General features: G+C 34.1%; 1 protein-coding gene across 14 annotated transcripts; it reads right to left on the reverse strand.

The window, feature by feature from the left end:
- Nucleotides 1–5666: 5666 nt before the first annotated feature.
- Nucleotides 5667–10912, reverse strand: LOC137742162 (uncharacterized). Of its 14 annotated transcripts, none has more exons than XR_015957045.1 (7): nt 10474–10912; nt 9259–9690; nt 8091–8960; nt 7139–7644; nt 6793–6844; nt 6285–6672; nt 5667–6004 (listed from the first exon to the last, which is right to left on the reverse strand). XR_015957045.1 is itself a non-coding variant. In XM_068481946.2 (3 exons), exons 2-3 carry the CDS (start codon nt 9658–9660, stop codon nt 8181–8183), a joined length of 1182 nt encoding a protein of 393 aa, XP_068338047.1. In that variant the 5' UTR covers nt 9661–9690; nt 10474–10912; the 3' UTR covers nt 7798–8180. The 14 variants fall into 14 exon arrangements, 1 of the variants encoding a protein (XP_068338047.1); XR_015957041.1 differs by adding an exon at nt 6943–7015 and having other exon boundaries at nt 6285–6844; XR_015957043.1 differs by having other exon boundaries at nt 6943–7644.
- Between the last annotated feature and the right edge of the window lie 3991 nt (nt 10913–14903).

Genomic DNA, 14903 nt, shown 5'->3' on the forward strand with positions numbered 1-14903 from the left:
CATTGAATTTATTGGGCAATTTTTGAATGTGGGCGTAGTTATATTGATCAATTAAAGCATGTGTTATCTTTTATGCACTCGAGTTTGAATATACTTTTTACATTTCATATTAGTTTAACGGTAGAGTTTTCAGAAGTTGTATATGTTAAACTCATTTCGAAATTTGGGAGAAGCAAGTTGGGTTGATTGGAAAACAAGTTGTTGGAACCCAAACAAATGTATTGATGTATGTTACCAATGCAAAGTTATGTGCGCATTAAGATTTGCATATTTCATGGCTTACTCTACAGCAGGCTGTATAATATATGCTATTCTAAATGGGAAATGGCTACCAGTTATGATGAGAAACCCAATGTAATTATGTCTAATAAAATATTATGCATGCATGAAGATTTGTTATAACACCATTTGGGGCACCTAATAATTTATTCAAAATTTTGAGTCCATGTTGTTAGTAGTAGCAAGCATTAGGAAACAATATTGCTCACAATGAAACAAGTTTTTCCATTTTACATGCATAAGAAAAACTTGTATATTATGTGATGAACATTAGGCGCTGAAATACTTGACCCTTGAATTATTTTTTTTTCTCCGAATTTTCAAAGAGAATTGTTATTGACACTTCAAAATTCTCATTTTGCACTCTAAATTATATATATATATATATATAATATTTGTAAGGAGCGCATAATGAAATTTTTGGAGTGCCAATAACAGTTCCTTTTAAAAAAGAGGTATTGGCCGATCCCCCCTCCTCTCGGAACTTGTAAGAAGCTGCTAATTTCTCCCTGTACTTTGATTTAAGCCAATTACCCTCCTCAATTTTTGTAACTGACCAATTTTACACTTGAATTTTAATTTTTGCTAATTATCCCCATGAACTTTTAAAATTGGCTAATTTCCCCCTTGATTTTTAATTTCTCTCCAAACCCTGAACACTAAAATTCAAACAAAAAGTGTACAAGTGTACTAGATGAAGAAGAAGAAGAGAAAAAACAATATGTTGTCTACAGTATGGATAAAATTACCTTTATGCAATCATAAAATTAAAATTCAATAGGGAAATTGACCAATTATAAAAGTGCAGGGGATAACCGACTAAAATTAAAATTCAAGGAGAAATTGGCAAATTATCAAATTTCAATGAGTAATTGGCTAAAATTAAAGTTCATGAAAAAAATTGACTGCTCCTTGCGAGTTCAGAGAAAAATTCGACAAATACCTCTTTAAAAAATGTATGTACTATTAATTTTTGGTGTTACTAACAACGCAAGGACAAATGCAGCACCCAAGGCATGAAATATTGTTTTAAAGCAAATTAAGAGACTGCAATCCAGCATGCAAATGCACTTTTTCGATACATTCTCCTTTATGGGGTTTAGGGCTTTTTAGTTGTAGTTTAGTAAGGAGTAAGATTTGAGAGAAACCAAACCTTTATTTTTGTATTACTTTTTGGGATCTTCTCATGCTCTTGGAAGGTAGCCTCTCTGATTTTTGGGGTTTGATGGTCCCCATGGAAGCATGTGGTTTTGAGCTACAAGTAACAAATCTCTCCTCTTTCTGTTTTGCTGTATAATTTTTAGCTTTTTGTTAAAGGAATCAACAACAGCATGCCAAGAGGCATGTGATCTCATTACTCATCCCTAATTGCCTTATTATATCATCCATAATTTTGAAATTCACGAATTAGAGGAATGTTAGCAATTTTCTCAATTGAACATTCTTATTCTACAATATTGCATGATGATTCAAATTTATATGTCACTCTTTGAAGATTAATTCTATCAAAATCAACAGATTCTAAAATCGTTTAGCATCTAACGGTTATCTAATAAATAGATAAACCATGTTCTTCAATTAAACACTGAAAATTTAACTACGTTCATTAAACATTTAAACAACTTATGATTGAATTGATTTTCTTGGGGTTGAACTAGAACATAAACGATTTCAGTCACCGTTCAACATTGTAGAATTAGATAGAAAATTGAGAAAGTAGAACAAAAGAGTCTGACCAAGAAGGTCGGTAGCATACTAGCATCAACACCCAACCAAACCCCCCACCCCCTCAACAACAAAAAAAAAAATCACCTCTCTGTCTCTCTCACTGCACGCAGAACTGACAACTTTGTATTAGGACACAATTGGAATTTACATTACTATGTACATTGTAATCTGATTATTCTTCCTTATCACAACGATTATCTTAAAATTCGTGCTGCAAGGACATGAAGAACCATTATTATGTTATGTGCATTTCTTATTAATCTTGGTGAGGTGTGCTTCCTTTGCTTGCTTTCTATCTGATTCTTCATTAACTTTTTTCCCAGTTGTTTAATCTGTAACACGATTCCCCTGATTAAAAGTAATCCATGTCCTAATCTTAAAATGTTTAAATTTAACTTTTCTTTCATAGATTAGAGGCTTCTTTGTTCACTTGTACTTCGTCCTGAGCATGCTTCCCACATTAACATCTAGGGCACTGTCTCCCCAGCTTTGCTAGGCGACAAAATCAACACTCCAATGACTGATGGCTCCATCTTAAAAGGTCAAGCTACATTTGTGAATAATATTTGATAAATATTTCCCTCTCCATCTTTATAATTTAATACATGAGACAATATTCCAGAAAAACTTGGGGTAAAGTTATAGACTTATAGTTATTTGAACAAACTATCTTCTTTTGTGCAAGTAGCCGTTCGATTTAACCCTAAGAACAGGAAGGGCAAGCTAATTGCCTAAATGTTATGGACGAGAAGTTTTTTAATGTAATCGACACACTGTCACGTAGTATTAATAATCTACTTATATTATAACAAACATGCATGCATGCTCATTTTTTATTTATTAGTATGAAATCTCTAGTATATATATCAAATTTATCAATCACCCTTTTTATAACATATAAATTAGGTACAACACCCTTCATTATCGCATGCACATTCAAAACTTTCTTGGCAGTCGGCATGGACAAGAGATTAATTAAACTGATTATCTCCATGAAAGATGTCCCAACTCATAGCTTGTATATTGTCTCATTAAAATGGGTTTTTTTGTCCCCTCCACCAAATTAAAAAACTAGGGTTTTATAGATCCCTAGGAAAATATTTAAGATCTATGGTTGTGACAGAGTCATCTCCCAATTCCCTAATCAAATTGTATAGTATATTACACCAGTATTGAAAAGCAATATTAATACAAATTCCCTTCAATATTGTCTCCCAAATTTGCAGCCATGCCAAAGGAACTGAGCTGGCTAATGTCTGCCCTTGATTAATGCGACCTTGACGGTCCAAAGGCCTAGCTCTTTCTGTTTTGCATGATTGGCCATTTTCTCTTGCCTCCATTTGCCAATTTCGTATGACCTTCTGACTCCTCCTATATACTATATCATACATGATTCCATATCTCAGTGTTCCAGATAGTTACCCCCATCATCTTCTTCTCCACCTACCATATGATCACAAGGCTTGACTAGTTAGTTGTATACGTAATAATACACACACACACACACACACACATGTATGTATATGCAGGTATATATGCCAGATGTCAGATAATTAATTTAAGTGGAATGTGATGAACATGATCTGCATCTGATATAAATATTAAGCAGATCCCAACATATGCTGACAACCCAATACATTAATACTGATTTGATTGAATTTCTATCCAAGTTTACAGTAGCGTACACACATTTGCGTGTTCATTGTTCCAAAAGGAAGTGGCATGGAAAACTCGATGGAGAGACAAAGAAAAAGTCGGCCATGCATTTAATAAGTGTTGCATATCTTAGGTGAAGGTAACTAAATTTTGTGTTGGACATTCAGATGACAACTTATAAGTTATAACATTCTTGTCCATATTGAAGGTCATAATTAATAAGATGGTGCAACCAAGCACCCCCAACCAGGTCATTTGTTGATAAGTTAAGTTCTCGGCTTGGAACAAGTTGCAGTAGCTTAAAACCGACTTTGCAAGTTAAAATTTCGTAGTGTTAGTTTTGTTTGTTTTTATTGTTGGTGTTTGGTTTAACTAAGCCATCTAGTTTACTTAACAACATATAAGTTAAGTTCACGAGTTGATCGGAATAAGTTGCAGTAACTCTTATAAAAGTTTGAATATGTGAGTTGGTAACGTTTTTCAATGAGAGTCTGTAGTTTTAATTTTTTTTTTTTTTTTTTTTTTGTGTGTGTTGTTGCTTGGTTTAACTAAGTAAATTGACCTTTAAATGATAGATACATATCGTTTTCTGATTAATGAAGGTTGAAATAAGAACCATTGAGCTTCATTAGGAGGCTTAATCCAACTAATTGAGTCACAGTCATAGAGAAGCATCTCTATCTGTCTCTATTTGTGGGAGAGGCAAAATCACATGGCATTGACAATCATGAAGAGATTATAGTGAGATAATAGGAGAGGATTTGGTGGAGCCACATAAATGCACCACTCATTTCTTAATCCAAAAACGCCTTTGCAAAGAATGACACCTTGGAATTTTGTTGGTCATTTTTGTGACAAGCCCACCTGTTTGGTTGCTCTTTTGCTCCTAAGATTCTATCTAATTACTCTCTCTCTCTCTCTCTCTCTCTCTCTCAAAAGGAAGGAGACGATAAATTAAGAAACAAAACAAGAAAAATAGAAAATTTTAATCAACGTATGAACTTCGAAGGACGCGTATATAAAGTTGAAGATTGGCAAGTGGTTTTCCTCTGCGCTGCTTTCTGTCATCACTGCAGTCGAACACATCGTGGGTGAATAAGACCGTAGTAGTACCAAGCACTCAAAGTCATAGAATCCTTCTGCAAAATATATGTTAAGTCCATCTTTTACCTTTAAATTGGACATCATTTGAAAGTTATCATCCATTTTTTCATGCAATTAGCCTCGAATCTAGTGAATTACACTATCTAACCCAAGCCTCTTCAAGCCTAAGTTTCCAATCAACTGCCTCAACGCGTTTTGGGACGAACTAACTTGGTTTGTGTTCGAGTGGCATTTCTTCCATACCCACAAATCATTCGCAAAATTTTTTTAATATCAGTCGGTTCGGACATCTACTTGGTTTCACCTAAAATTCATCGTAATCAATGAAGAATAGTAGTTGTGAAGATGTCCAAAATTTTCCTACTTAATTCATATCCATTCAATACTTTTTTTTAATTAGCTTTTCATTTAATACTTGAATAGTAATTTTATCCAAAAACCTATGCTGTGATGTGCATAGTGGGCTTTCTTCCAAGCCATCAAATCATATCTTTGTCAAAATTTAATATGATTTCTGATGGTGGGTTGCAAGTTGCAACCCAATGTGGGATACATGAAGCCCATAAGTCTTATCCCTACTTATTAGCAAGTACAATACCTAAACCTGGGCCCCTTAAATTGTTTTTTCTTTTGTCAAAGGGCCCATAAAACAGTGCTGTTATGCATGTGCGGACAATTGGCTGTTCTTTTAAACTTCAGACCCCTAAGTAACTTACATGGAACAGATTCACCGTCACTTAACGTTCAAATCCAATACATTATCATGAGGACAAAAATTTGCACTTAACAATGTATTATTAGATACAGAGCGCTGCGTGGCGGTGAACCCGCTCCATATAAGACCTTCTCCTCAAGTTAGTAATTATAGATATCCATAAGATATGAAAATCTTCACGAGATGCAAAATCATGTGACGGTCTCGTCTCATCTCATGCAGTGAATTCTCTGGTGATAAAAAACAAACGAATTTCTAGCATGAGCTTTCTCACTGCCAGACTTGCCAGAGGGGATGACGATACAAGTGATCACAGATTTGGCTGAATTATTTGGGATTGCCGAGGCAATGAAATTTTTCCGAGCGTGATGTCATCCTGGAATATTTTGCAGTTCACATTCATGAGCATATACCACAGACCAACCATCAATTCTTACCATAATCAAAAGCTTCTGGTAGTTGGATATGTAGCTTTCAGGTTGGTTTCTTGCCAAGCTGATACATAGTTTTCGTCGAAAGCACCTGCAGCAGGAACCATAAAAACAGTAATTCAGGCAATGCTTAAACAGAAGGTGCAGTAAAAACAAATTACCCTTTCAAACTACGAAGGACGTAAAAAACAGGTAATGCAGTTTTACTACAGAAACTTGACCAGGACTGAAAACGAAGAGGTAATGTTTTTCTACAGAAACTTGACAAGGACAAAAGCTAATGATTAAGAACAACGACAATCTAATGTACCATTAACAGAAAAAGACAACTTTGTTTCCTTCCGCAACCAATTTAACCCTTTCTGGCCTACCTCAATTCAACTCTTGCTGTAAAAGAACATGGTTGACAATTTTTGTAGATCAGGGCAAGCAAAAGCGTACTCATATGCTTTATTCGCAGTTCTCCATTCGCCTTTTCTTGGAACATATTGTTCATCACTCTGCTCTCTGGTCGAAATGGAAAAATGATCCAGTTGCCAAAGCTAAAGCAATGAGTCTAAGCTACAGAACCAGTCAGATCTATAACATATAAAAACTACAATAATCACAAAGAATTGAAGAGCTGTAGGGTAGTCGAGTAGCTTATACATTGACATCTACTTGCTGTTTACACCTGAAGATTTGGCAAATTGGTTACTGATTTGTTGACCGAAGAATAGAGGTTGAAACTTGGAAGTTTGAAACACTCCGAATCAGAAGCTGAGGAATAATATCAAGAAAAAAATTGCATACGTCCTGCTGATCAACTTAAGATATAGCTTCTGAATAATATCAAGAAAAAACTTGCATACTTCATGCCGATCAACATAAGATACCAACCTTTATTCCAGCAAGAGGACCACCATAACTCAGTGAATGGCGTATTCAAACACTTCAATAGAGAAAAATATGCAGCTAAGGTACATATTAATCACATCTTTTGGAAAATTTACAATGTAAAATTTGTCAAGCTACAACTTTCAGAAGCACCTTAGAAGTAAAAACAATAAGAAACAAAGCTGACTTTTAGTATCTTGGTTTGTTTTGAAGAACTTTCCAAAAACTGGAAAAAGAAAACCTAGAATTCATCAGTTATTTAAAATGCATTTGGCTTCTGCATAATCAACACAAGCCGTTTACTCTCCACCCAAATTTGTTGTTATATTGGTTAAATAACAATGCTTACCTTTTTCATTGAACTTTAAGCTTCAAAATATACTTCCCATGCTTATGGACAATTTCAATATCCTGAACTTTACATTCAAAAATACCCTTGATCAGAAAATAGAAAGGATAAAAAACACACAGAAACGAAGAATATTGTGAAAAAAGATCTGCGATCACATGATAATCTTGTAGCAGATGGAGAATAAAAAAGATATCACTAAGTAATTTGTAGGTGGACGCGCTGAAGAAAATGTTTGAATTAAAACCTTTTGAGCATCCACATCACATGTCATCCAGTGTTAGCAACAAGATTGTCTTACATCCTCAGCAAAACACGTAGCTAAGGCTCACAGGTGGCCTGACATAGTGACATGGACGAATGAAGAGACCGGATATGTTAATGAGAACAGCAGCATCAGAAGCTGTCTTACAATTGCCCTCGAGTCTAGGCCGAGAGAAAGCTGGCATGCCCCAAGCTCATCTTTGGAGACTTGAAAGCAAGGCGACAAGCCTCCTACTTTGGCCCTGGAAAACGCAGTGGATGCATTAATACTGCCCACAAATGAAATCATGGAGCATATTAAATACAACTCAAGGAACCGAAGCGAAACAAATTAGCCTCAGAAATCAACAAACAAAGAAAAGATACAACACTCTATATCACTAAATGTACAGATGTGTGATAAGCGAACATGCACATTCATTACTTCTAAGTTGCAATATACATCAATAATACCCAAATGCTTACACGGAAAATACAGAAACTTCATATGGTTAAGTTTCTTTTGAACCTCTAAATCTTGATATGCTGTCAGTACAAACCCAGAGAAAAGCAAAAAAAAGAATAATTGATTCACAACGAAGACTTTGATAAAAGGCATACTTGGAAAAGTTTGTACAACATTGCGTTTGAACTATGTGTTGTTAACTAAACACAAAAGAACATCAAAACATCTCATCTTGTTTCTTACAGTGGAGCGAGGTCATTAATGAAAATGTTCATCGAGATTCTACAGCTACAAGAAAAATATGAATCAGAAGACGCAGTTCCAGATTTCCTGTCATCTGATATGAATGCTGGTATCTCCAGAAATTAGGTTTCTAAGCTCCATTAAATGTTCATCATTTGATATATGGAGTGAAAGACGAAGATTTGTCACCAATTCTTCTTGTTCCCAACTTAAAGGTCCTGATGCATGTAATGCCCCTATTGTGCAACGGTAAGCATGCAACTCTAACCTATGGATCTCTGCTGCCAATTCTTCTTTAGCGGGAAGGAGAGAGATTCCTCCCTTATATCCCAATTGACAAATAGATTCAGCATCAGAAAACTGATCATCAAAATCTTCAGTAGAACTAGCTGAAACAGGAGGAGGTAACTTATTGGAATCATTCCTATCGATACTACAACTACCAACAGAGCACGTAATACTATCAGCATCATTCGATTTAAGGTTCACAGCAAACGCACGCCCAACATCACCATTGGGTTTCCTCCTTTCCACATCCACATCAGGCAATACAGTTTTTCTGTTGTAAAGAGAAGCACGTAAATCTTTTCCACCCTGCATACGTCTTGGTAAATCAACATCTACCTGTTCAGAAAATGTAGATAAATTTGCAGAAATTACTCGGAGACACCTGCCCTCTTTATCACCAGCTCTAAACTTCTCAGCAGATCCATCATATGCTTCATCTTGAGAACAAAAGTAGGGTGATCTTCTCTTCAGATGAGAGGAGGCAGTCTTTGTTACATTCTTCTGAGCTTTAAGGTATGAATTTTGGTTGAACTTTAGAGTTAAAAGTTCACCACGTTGCCGATTCTCATAATGGTTCAAACCCTGCAAGCAAGTAACCAAAGATTAGCACATGGAAACATCATAGAGGAAATCTACTGAAAGTTATTTATGATAAGTACTATCCTAAAACCAAAGCAAACTTCCAACTTCAAACATTCAAAACGAAACCCTACAGAGTTTATATCAATCACTGTTATTGATGCTTATATTTTGTACAACTACTGATTAACTTTAATCCATCTTTTCGAGGTCCTCATTAACACTTAAAACTCTTGGACACATAAAACTGAAAAATGCTAATAAACAAATTGCATCGGGAAATATATTAGGATGATATTACCTTTCCAATCACAACCCATTTGTCATCTTGCCAAAACTGTCTGACTCGGATTTCAAAATTTCTGACCTTGTACTGCCGGGAGGATCCGACTGGCCTGATTAAAAAGCACTCCCTTCCCAAAACCTTTGTAATTGTTGCCATTTTCCAAGAAAGTTTGTCAAAAACCTCAATGACATCACCAGGAATTAAATTCTCTGAAACTTCCAGTGGAGGTGGGCAAGGCCTGATGGCATCTCTGGATACCCTCTCCACAACGGCGTTATCAGCATTACCCTCATATGCATCATATCTGACTGTGTAGTTGTGGCCATCACCGCAGATTATCTTAGCACAGCACCAGCAGCCTGAAGGCATCTCCTTTTTGCTCAATACTTCGACGTTGCTCCCTTGTTTGAATCTCATGATGCTAGATGCAAATTCCCAATTATAAACCTGCTTTCAACAATAGAACTAACGTAAGACACAAGACAGAATCCAAATTACAGAATAAGATTATATTAATATCAGCATCTCATAAGAAAGAGTGAAGATCACTGGCAATTAATGGATTCGAAACAGTCATGAAATAAGATTAAAAAAAAAAAAAAAAAAAATTAGAGAATCTAAGCAAACAAGTAAGATAAAAAATATATTCAATGATTTAAATTTCAACGTTTCTCTGCATCTTCTATTCAACCAAACAGTCATGAAATTGAAAAACTTGCAGAAATCCTTTGGTTTAAGATTAAAGGAAAAAAAAATTGAACAAGATCAGAAATTCAAATCGGACTGCCAATATGCTCTGTTTGGCTGCTGAGAAAATCAAGAAAATTAAAAATGCACCAAACTTTAAATTCCCAACTTTTTCATTGATTAAGACATGAGAAGACTCAAACCAGCATTCAACTGAGCTAAATTCAACTACATGGTTTAGTTTCATCGACCCAATTTCCCAAAACCATCTACCAAACCAGCAAATTACAGACCAACCCAATATTTATTTTCTTCCTGTTTCCACCGTTTTCTCGGCAACCAAACAGTCTGGGGAAGGAAAACGATTGAACCCAATACGAAAAATCAAAACTTTTTTTCTGTCAATTCATTCTCTTCACCCAGAAGAAGATTAAACTGAAAGGAGATAAACAGATTGCAAAGCAAACAAATTTAATAAAAAAAAATATAAATGCAGAGAGAGATTAAAGAATTAAGAAAAGTAAACAGAGCTTTTTCACTGACCTTCTTTCCAATTCAGAGAGAAAATTTTGGTAATCAGAAAAAGTTTGAACTCTGTGATTCTTGTTGTTGTTCTTGTGTTTTTGTGTTAGTTTTATTGTTTTTTATGTGATTCATTTTTTTTAATATTTTTGTGGGTATTTAAAAGGTCCAAATATTTAGCTTAATAAGCAACGAATATGGCATGGTTTTGGTTTCTATGCCAAGTTGCCACCTGCCCAAAAATAGCTTGTTGAGGTGGGAATTAACTGTTTACATTTATCCTCTCCTCTTTTTTACCCTTTTCCATTTACGATTTGTATTTTGAGAATTATTTACCTCGGGTTAAATTTTGACTGCAAATCTGAATATATACAATTTGAGTTTATAACTTGTATTTTTGACAGATGAAGGTTATTCTAAACTATAAAAAGAAAAGTTCTAACACGGATGATTGAGTTACAAGCCATTTACGAGTTTACAACTTGTTTATATTTACGTTTTTTTGTTTCAAATCGCTTGTGCGCAATTCCAAGTCAAACTTTCAAGCTATGTAAAAAGAAGAAAAACATTAGTTACAATTTTGACTATGTTATTACTTTCATGGTTACTAAATGAAAATTACTTTTTTTTAAGAAAAATATATTTTAAATTACTTTAGTATAAAAAGAAGGAAATCCAACTTAAGTAAGGGGCAAACACATTGCTCTAATCAGCAAATTTAACATAATGAATATTTAATTGCATTTTCACGAGCTAATTAATTATTGGATTGTCACGTTGGCTTCTATTGTAGAATTGCGTTCTTTTGGATGCCAAATTGAGATATGGGTGAATGAATGGTTATCCATCCCAAGGAATTTTCCAAATATTATGTTGGATATCGAATTTATGATTGCATAATTTCTTAAAGTAATGATTTCCATAAAATAAAGGGAGTTTTAATGAAAAACTAGCGGTACTGTTTATTTTAACGAAAAACCATATTTTTACACTAAAAAGTCAATCCTGGTACTATTTATTTTACCCTTTATTTTATCCTTATCATTATAACTCAAAGTTTTCAAGCACTTTTCATTAGTTTCCCTTAAAATTAAAAAATAAATAAATAAAGAATGCTTGGTATTTTGTATTAGGAAAGTTTGCGAAAGAATTCTCTAGTTTTCTTTTCTTTTTTTTCCTTTACTTTTATTCAAATATGAAGAAGGCGAGCCTTGACCAAAAGGTCACATGTTCAAGTTATGAAAACAATTTCTTTGCAAAGTAAGGGTAAGACTACGTACAATTGACGTACCTCTCCCGACCTTTGCAAATCAGAGAACCTTATTGGCTTGAGGTCACCCTTGTTTTCACTTTTATTCAATATCAAGAAGAAGAGAAACCAACAAGTGGTGAATTGTCTTAGTAGTTAGGATTTTCTGCTTCAACTTTTTGCGTTCTAGATTTAGACCCTTCCCCTTACCTCTTAATGTAAATTAATGGAAACATTTCTTGTACTAAAACAAAGGAATCGAACATAAAATTATAATTGGGACAAATAAATATAGATATTCCTAAATTAGTAAATAGGGAAATAGAGGACTTTGATACTAAAAAAGAAGCAACATGATTTGATAATCTATTGAAAACTTGAAATTGTTGATAAAGATAAAAAAATAAAAAAAATCGAAAAGCATCTTTGGATACGTGAGGTTTTGTTTTTCTTTTTTCTTGGGGACCAGTTAAGGAAGACCAAATATATAATTAGAGACCAGAGAGTTGTCTTACTTTGAATTTGAACTGCAAACGGTGGCTAACTCAAAATGTATATGATCAACTGTTTTGACTAGAACCTGTGAAGAACATGTCAACACGCATATTGTATTTAACTTTCATACGTATAATATATCAATTTTGTATTGTATATACCATATAGTCGATATATACTCATAAAGTAAGCAACATGATGACAGTAACTTATTTGAAGTTTGCAGGGTTAGTTCAAATTACGTAATCCACGATTAGGGAGTAATTTTTTGGTGTACTAAATGTAAATGCTATCACTCTGCGTGTTACGAAAGGACAATAAAGAAATAAGTTAGACTAAATTAGATCAAAAACTAGATTTCTTCCTTACGCATGCATGGCGGTCAATACTTATTTTCTTCAAAGCACGGGGATCATGCTTGCAATTAGCATGTCTTTTCCATGCAGTGCATGGTGATCGTTCAAGGGTCAAGTTTTCATAAACCAAGCAATACGGCGCTATTTTTTAACCTTCATTTTTCATTTTAGTAGAGAAATAATCTTAGACCCCAAAATCTGCAAATTTACTTCCGAAAATATAAAAGGTGTTTGAGATTTGAGATATTAAGGGGAGAGTTAGGGGCATTCAAATCTTCTACATCCCAAAGTCTATGTGGTCTCTCTGTAATTTATCTTATTTGTTGACACTTGATCATTCATTTAAATCCTACTTTACAATATTAACTCTTTAACTTATCTCCTTAATAGAAAAAATTAAAACCTAAAGATAAATTAAATCAAAAGAACACATATCTCTCAAGAAAATAGGTCACAAATAAACCATACAAATTTGTAAGTGCAAAAGATTTAAACTCGAGCTAGGTACCTAATTTCTGGTAAAAGTATATAATTTTAATTTTCTAATGAAGTGACACTTGCCTGCCATTATCTGCATCAACCAGTTGTCGTTTATAATTAATTGTGATATATAGCATAACATTCTAAATTATTAAAAAAAAAAAAAAAAAAAAAGGGGCAAAAAAAAAAGGATGATGATGTTCATGCGAGACCACATATTTGGCAGTTTGGATAAGCCAATCCAAGCCACCGTGCAACCCTAGCCCTCTCACCCTCAGTCCCTCCCATTTGGGTGGGCATACACTTAACAAAGATTAGTTGTACTTACTTCTTGTTTGTCCCTTGTGAATTGATAATCCATGCGTTAATTAACCCGTTATATACAAAATATATTCACCTTTTATTTTCCATCATTTCAATTTGAGAATCCCTTAAAATTCTTTTTTCCATAGTGTAAACGAATTTAGTGTAGGTTATATTATCTTTTGTCAAAATACTAATAAGGCTTATTTACACATATACCCAATGTCTCTGTTTTATACTCATTTGGTCAATTTGTGTTTTCAGTTTAGCCAATTTAATTCCGTGTTTGAGACCATTAACCAACGTCATCCTTTTAGTTAAATTGCCGTTAAAACAAACTTCTCAAACTTAGTTTTCTGAAATTATAAGGGTTTTTTTAAACTATTTAAAAAAGTTGATTAGTATAATATTAAAACTTAAAAAAATTGAACAAAGGGGAAGGGGACTTAAGGTAGATGATGATATTTAAACAAGGCGGGGAGAGTAGCAGAGGGGGGATGTAGTGGGAGATGGTGGAGCATGGGCACCGTGATAGCGATTGGGGTGACACCAACGATGTGGCCTGTCGGCGAGAACAACGAGGGATTGGCTTAAGAACGGGGATGGCCATGTCGACAGAGACTAGGTGCTGGTGGGGTGGTGATGGCTTGGATTATGGTGTGTTTCTTTCTATTTCAAAATTGAATTTAAGTGTATAATAATAAAACTTTCAATAATTTAACAGCAAGTTAACAGATTAGACTTAATTGGCTAACTGTGTTAAACACAATGACTAAACTAGTTTTAAAAACATAGGAACTAAATTGACTAAAAAGTAAAACACAAGGACTATTTTAACATTTAAGCCTTGGTTTTTTGTTTACTTTTTTTCCGCTTTAGATTCCAAACTATTTTGCAATTTTTATTTTGTATTTTATCCACATGACAATATTTCTTTGATTGTGTAGCCGTCACATGAATGATATATTAGCACATTAACAGAAGTTTTAACAAAACTTAACAGCACAGAAAAAAGTGAGAGACTAAATGGTTAAGTGGATAAGATAGACATTTTCATAAGATTCAATAGAAGACAACAAGAAAACTTAGGTCTATCTTATCTGTTTGCTATTTACATAAAGCTTACAAAAAACTAATTTATTTAAGCGAAATGTAGAAAACGTATATAGTTTCTTGGATAACACGTTTCTTCATAATATTGGTTTTAATAAAGTTGGAATGTCACTTTTGGCCATCCTCCATTATCCTCTGTGATATTCATGAGTTCGCTTGGAGAGCACAACAACATTCAAAGCCGTCGAACCAAAATTGAAACAACGTTATTCATTTCTCTCACCTTTCTATTTCATTTGTTATTCTTTATTTATGGGAAATAAATATGACCTCCTACGACACGTATTTAATGTATCGTTGCATGCATGGATGATGGATCCACATCATTCTTTGCCACCATCGATCTCTTGTGAGAAAATAGCAAATAAGAGATTCCGAACACGAGAAGAACTTTCATACACTTGAAATTCTATAATATGGTTATCTTTTATCACACACCTAAGCATGTATGAGGG

The sequence above is a fragment of the Pyrus communis genome, chromosome 15 (genome assembly GCF_041283825.1).
Source record: "Pyrus communis isolate YQ-2024b chromosome 15, ASM4128382v1, whole genome shotgun sequence".
NCBI lineage: Eukaryota > Viridiplantae > Streptophyta > Magnoliopsida > Rosales > Rosaceae > Pyrus > Pyrus communis.

What these genes read in the sequence shown, in the direction of transcription:
- LOC137742162 (XM_068481946.2), bottom strand. Translation starts at nt 9,660, where the DNA reads ATGAGATTCAAACAAGGGAGCAACGTCGAAGTATTGAGCAAAAAGGAG. An exon ending in AATGGGTTGTGATTGGAAAG is followed by an intron (nt 8,961 to 9,258) that starts GTAATATCATCC and finishes ACTTGCTTGCAG; the next exon opens with GGTTTGAACCATTATGAGAA.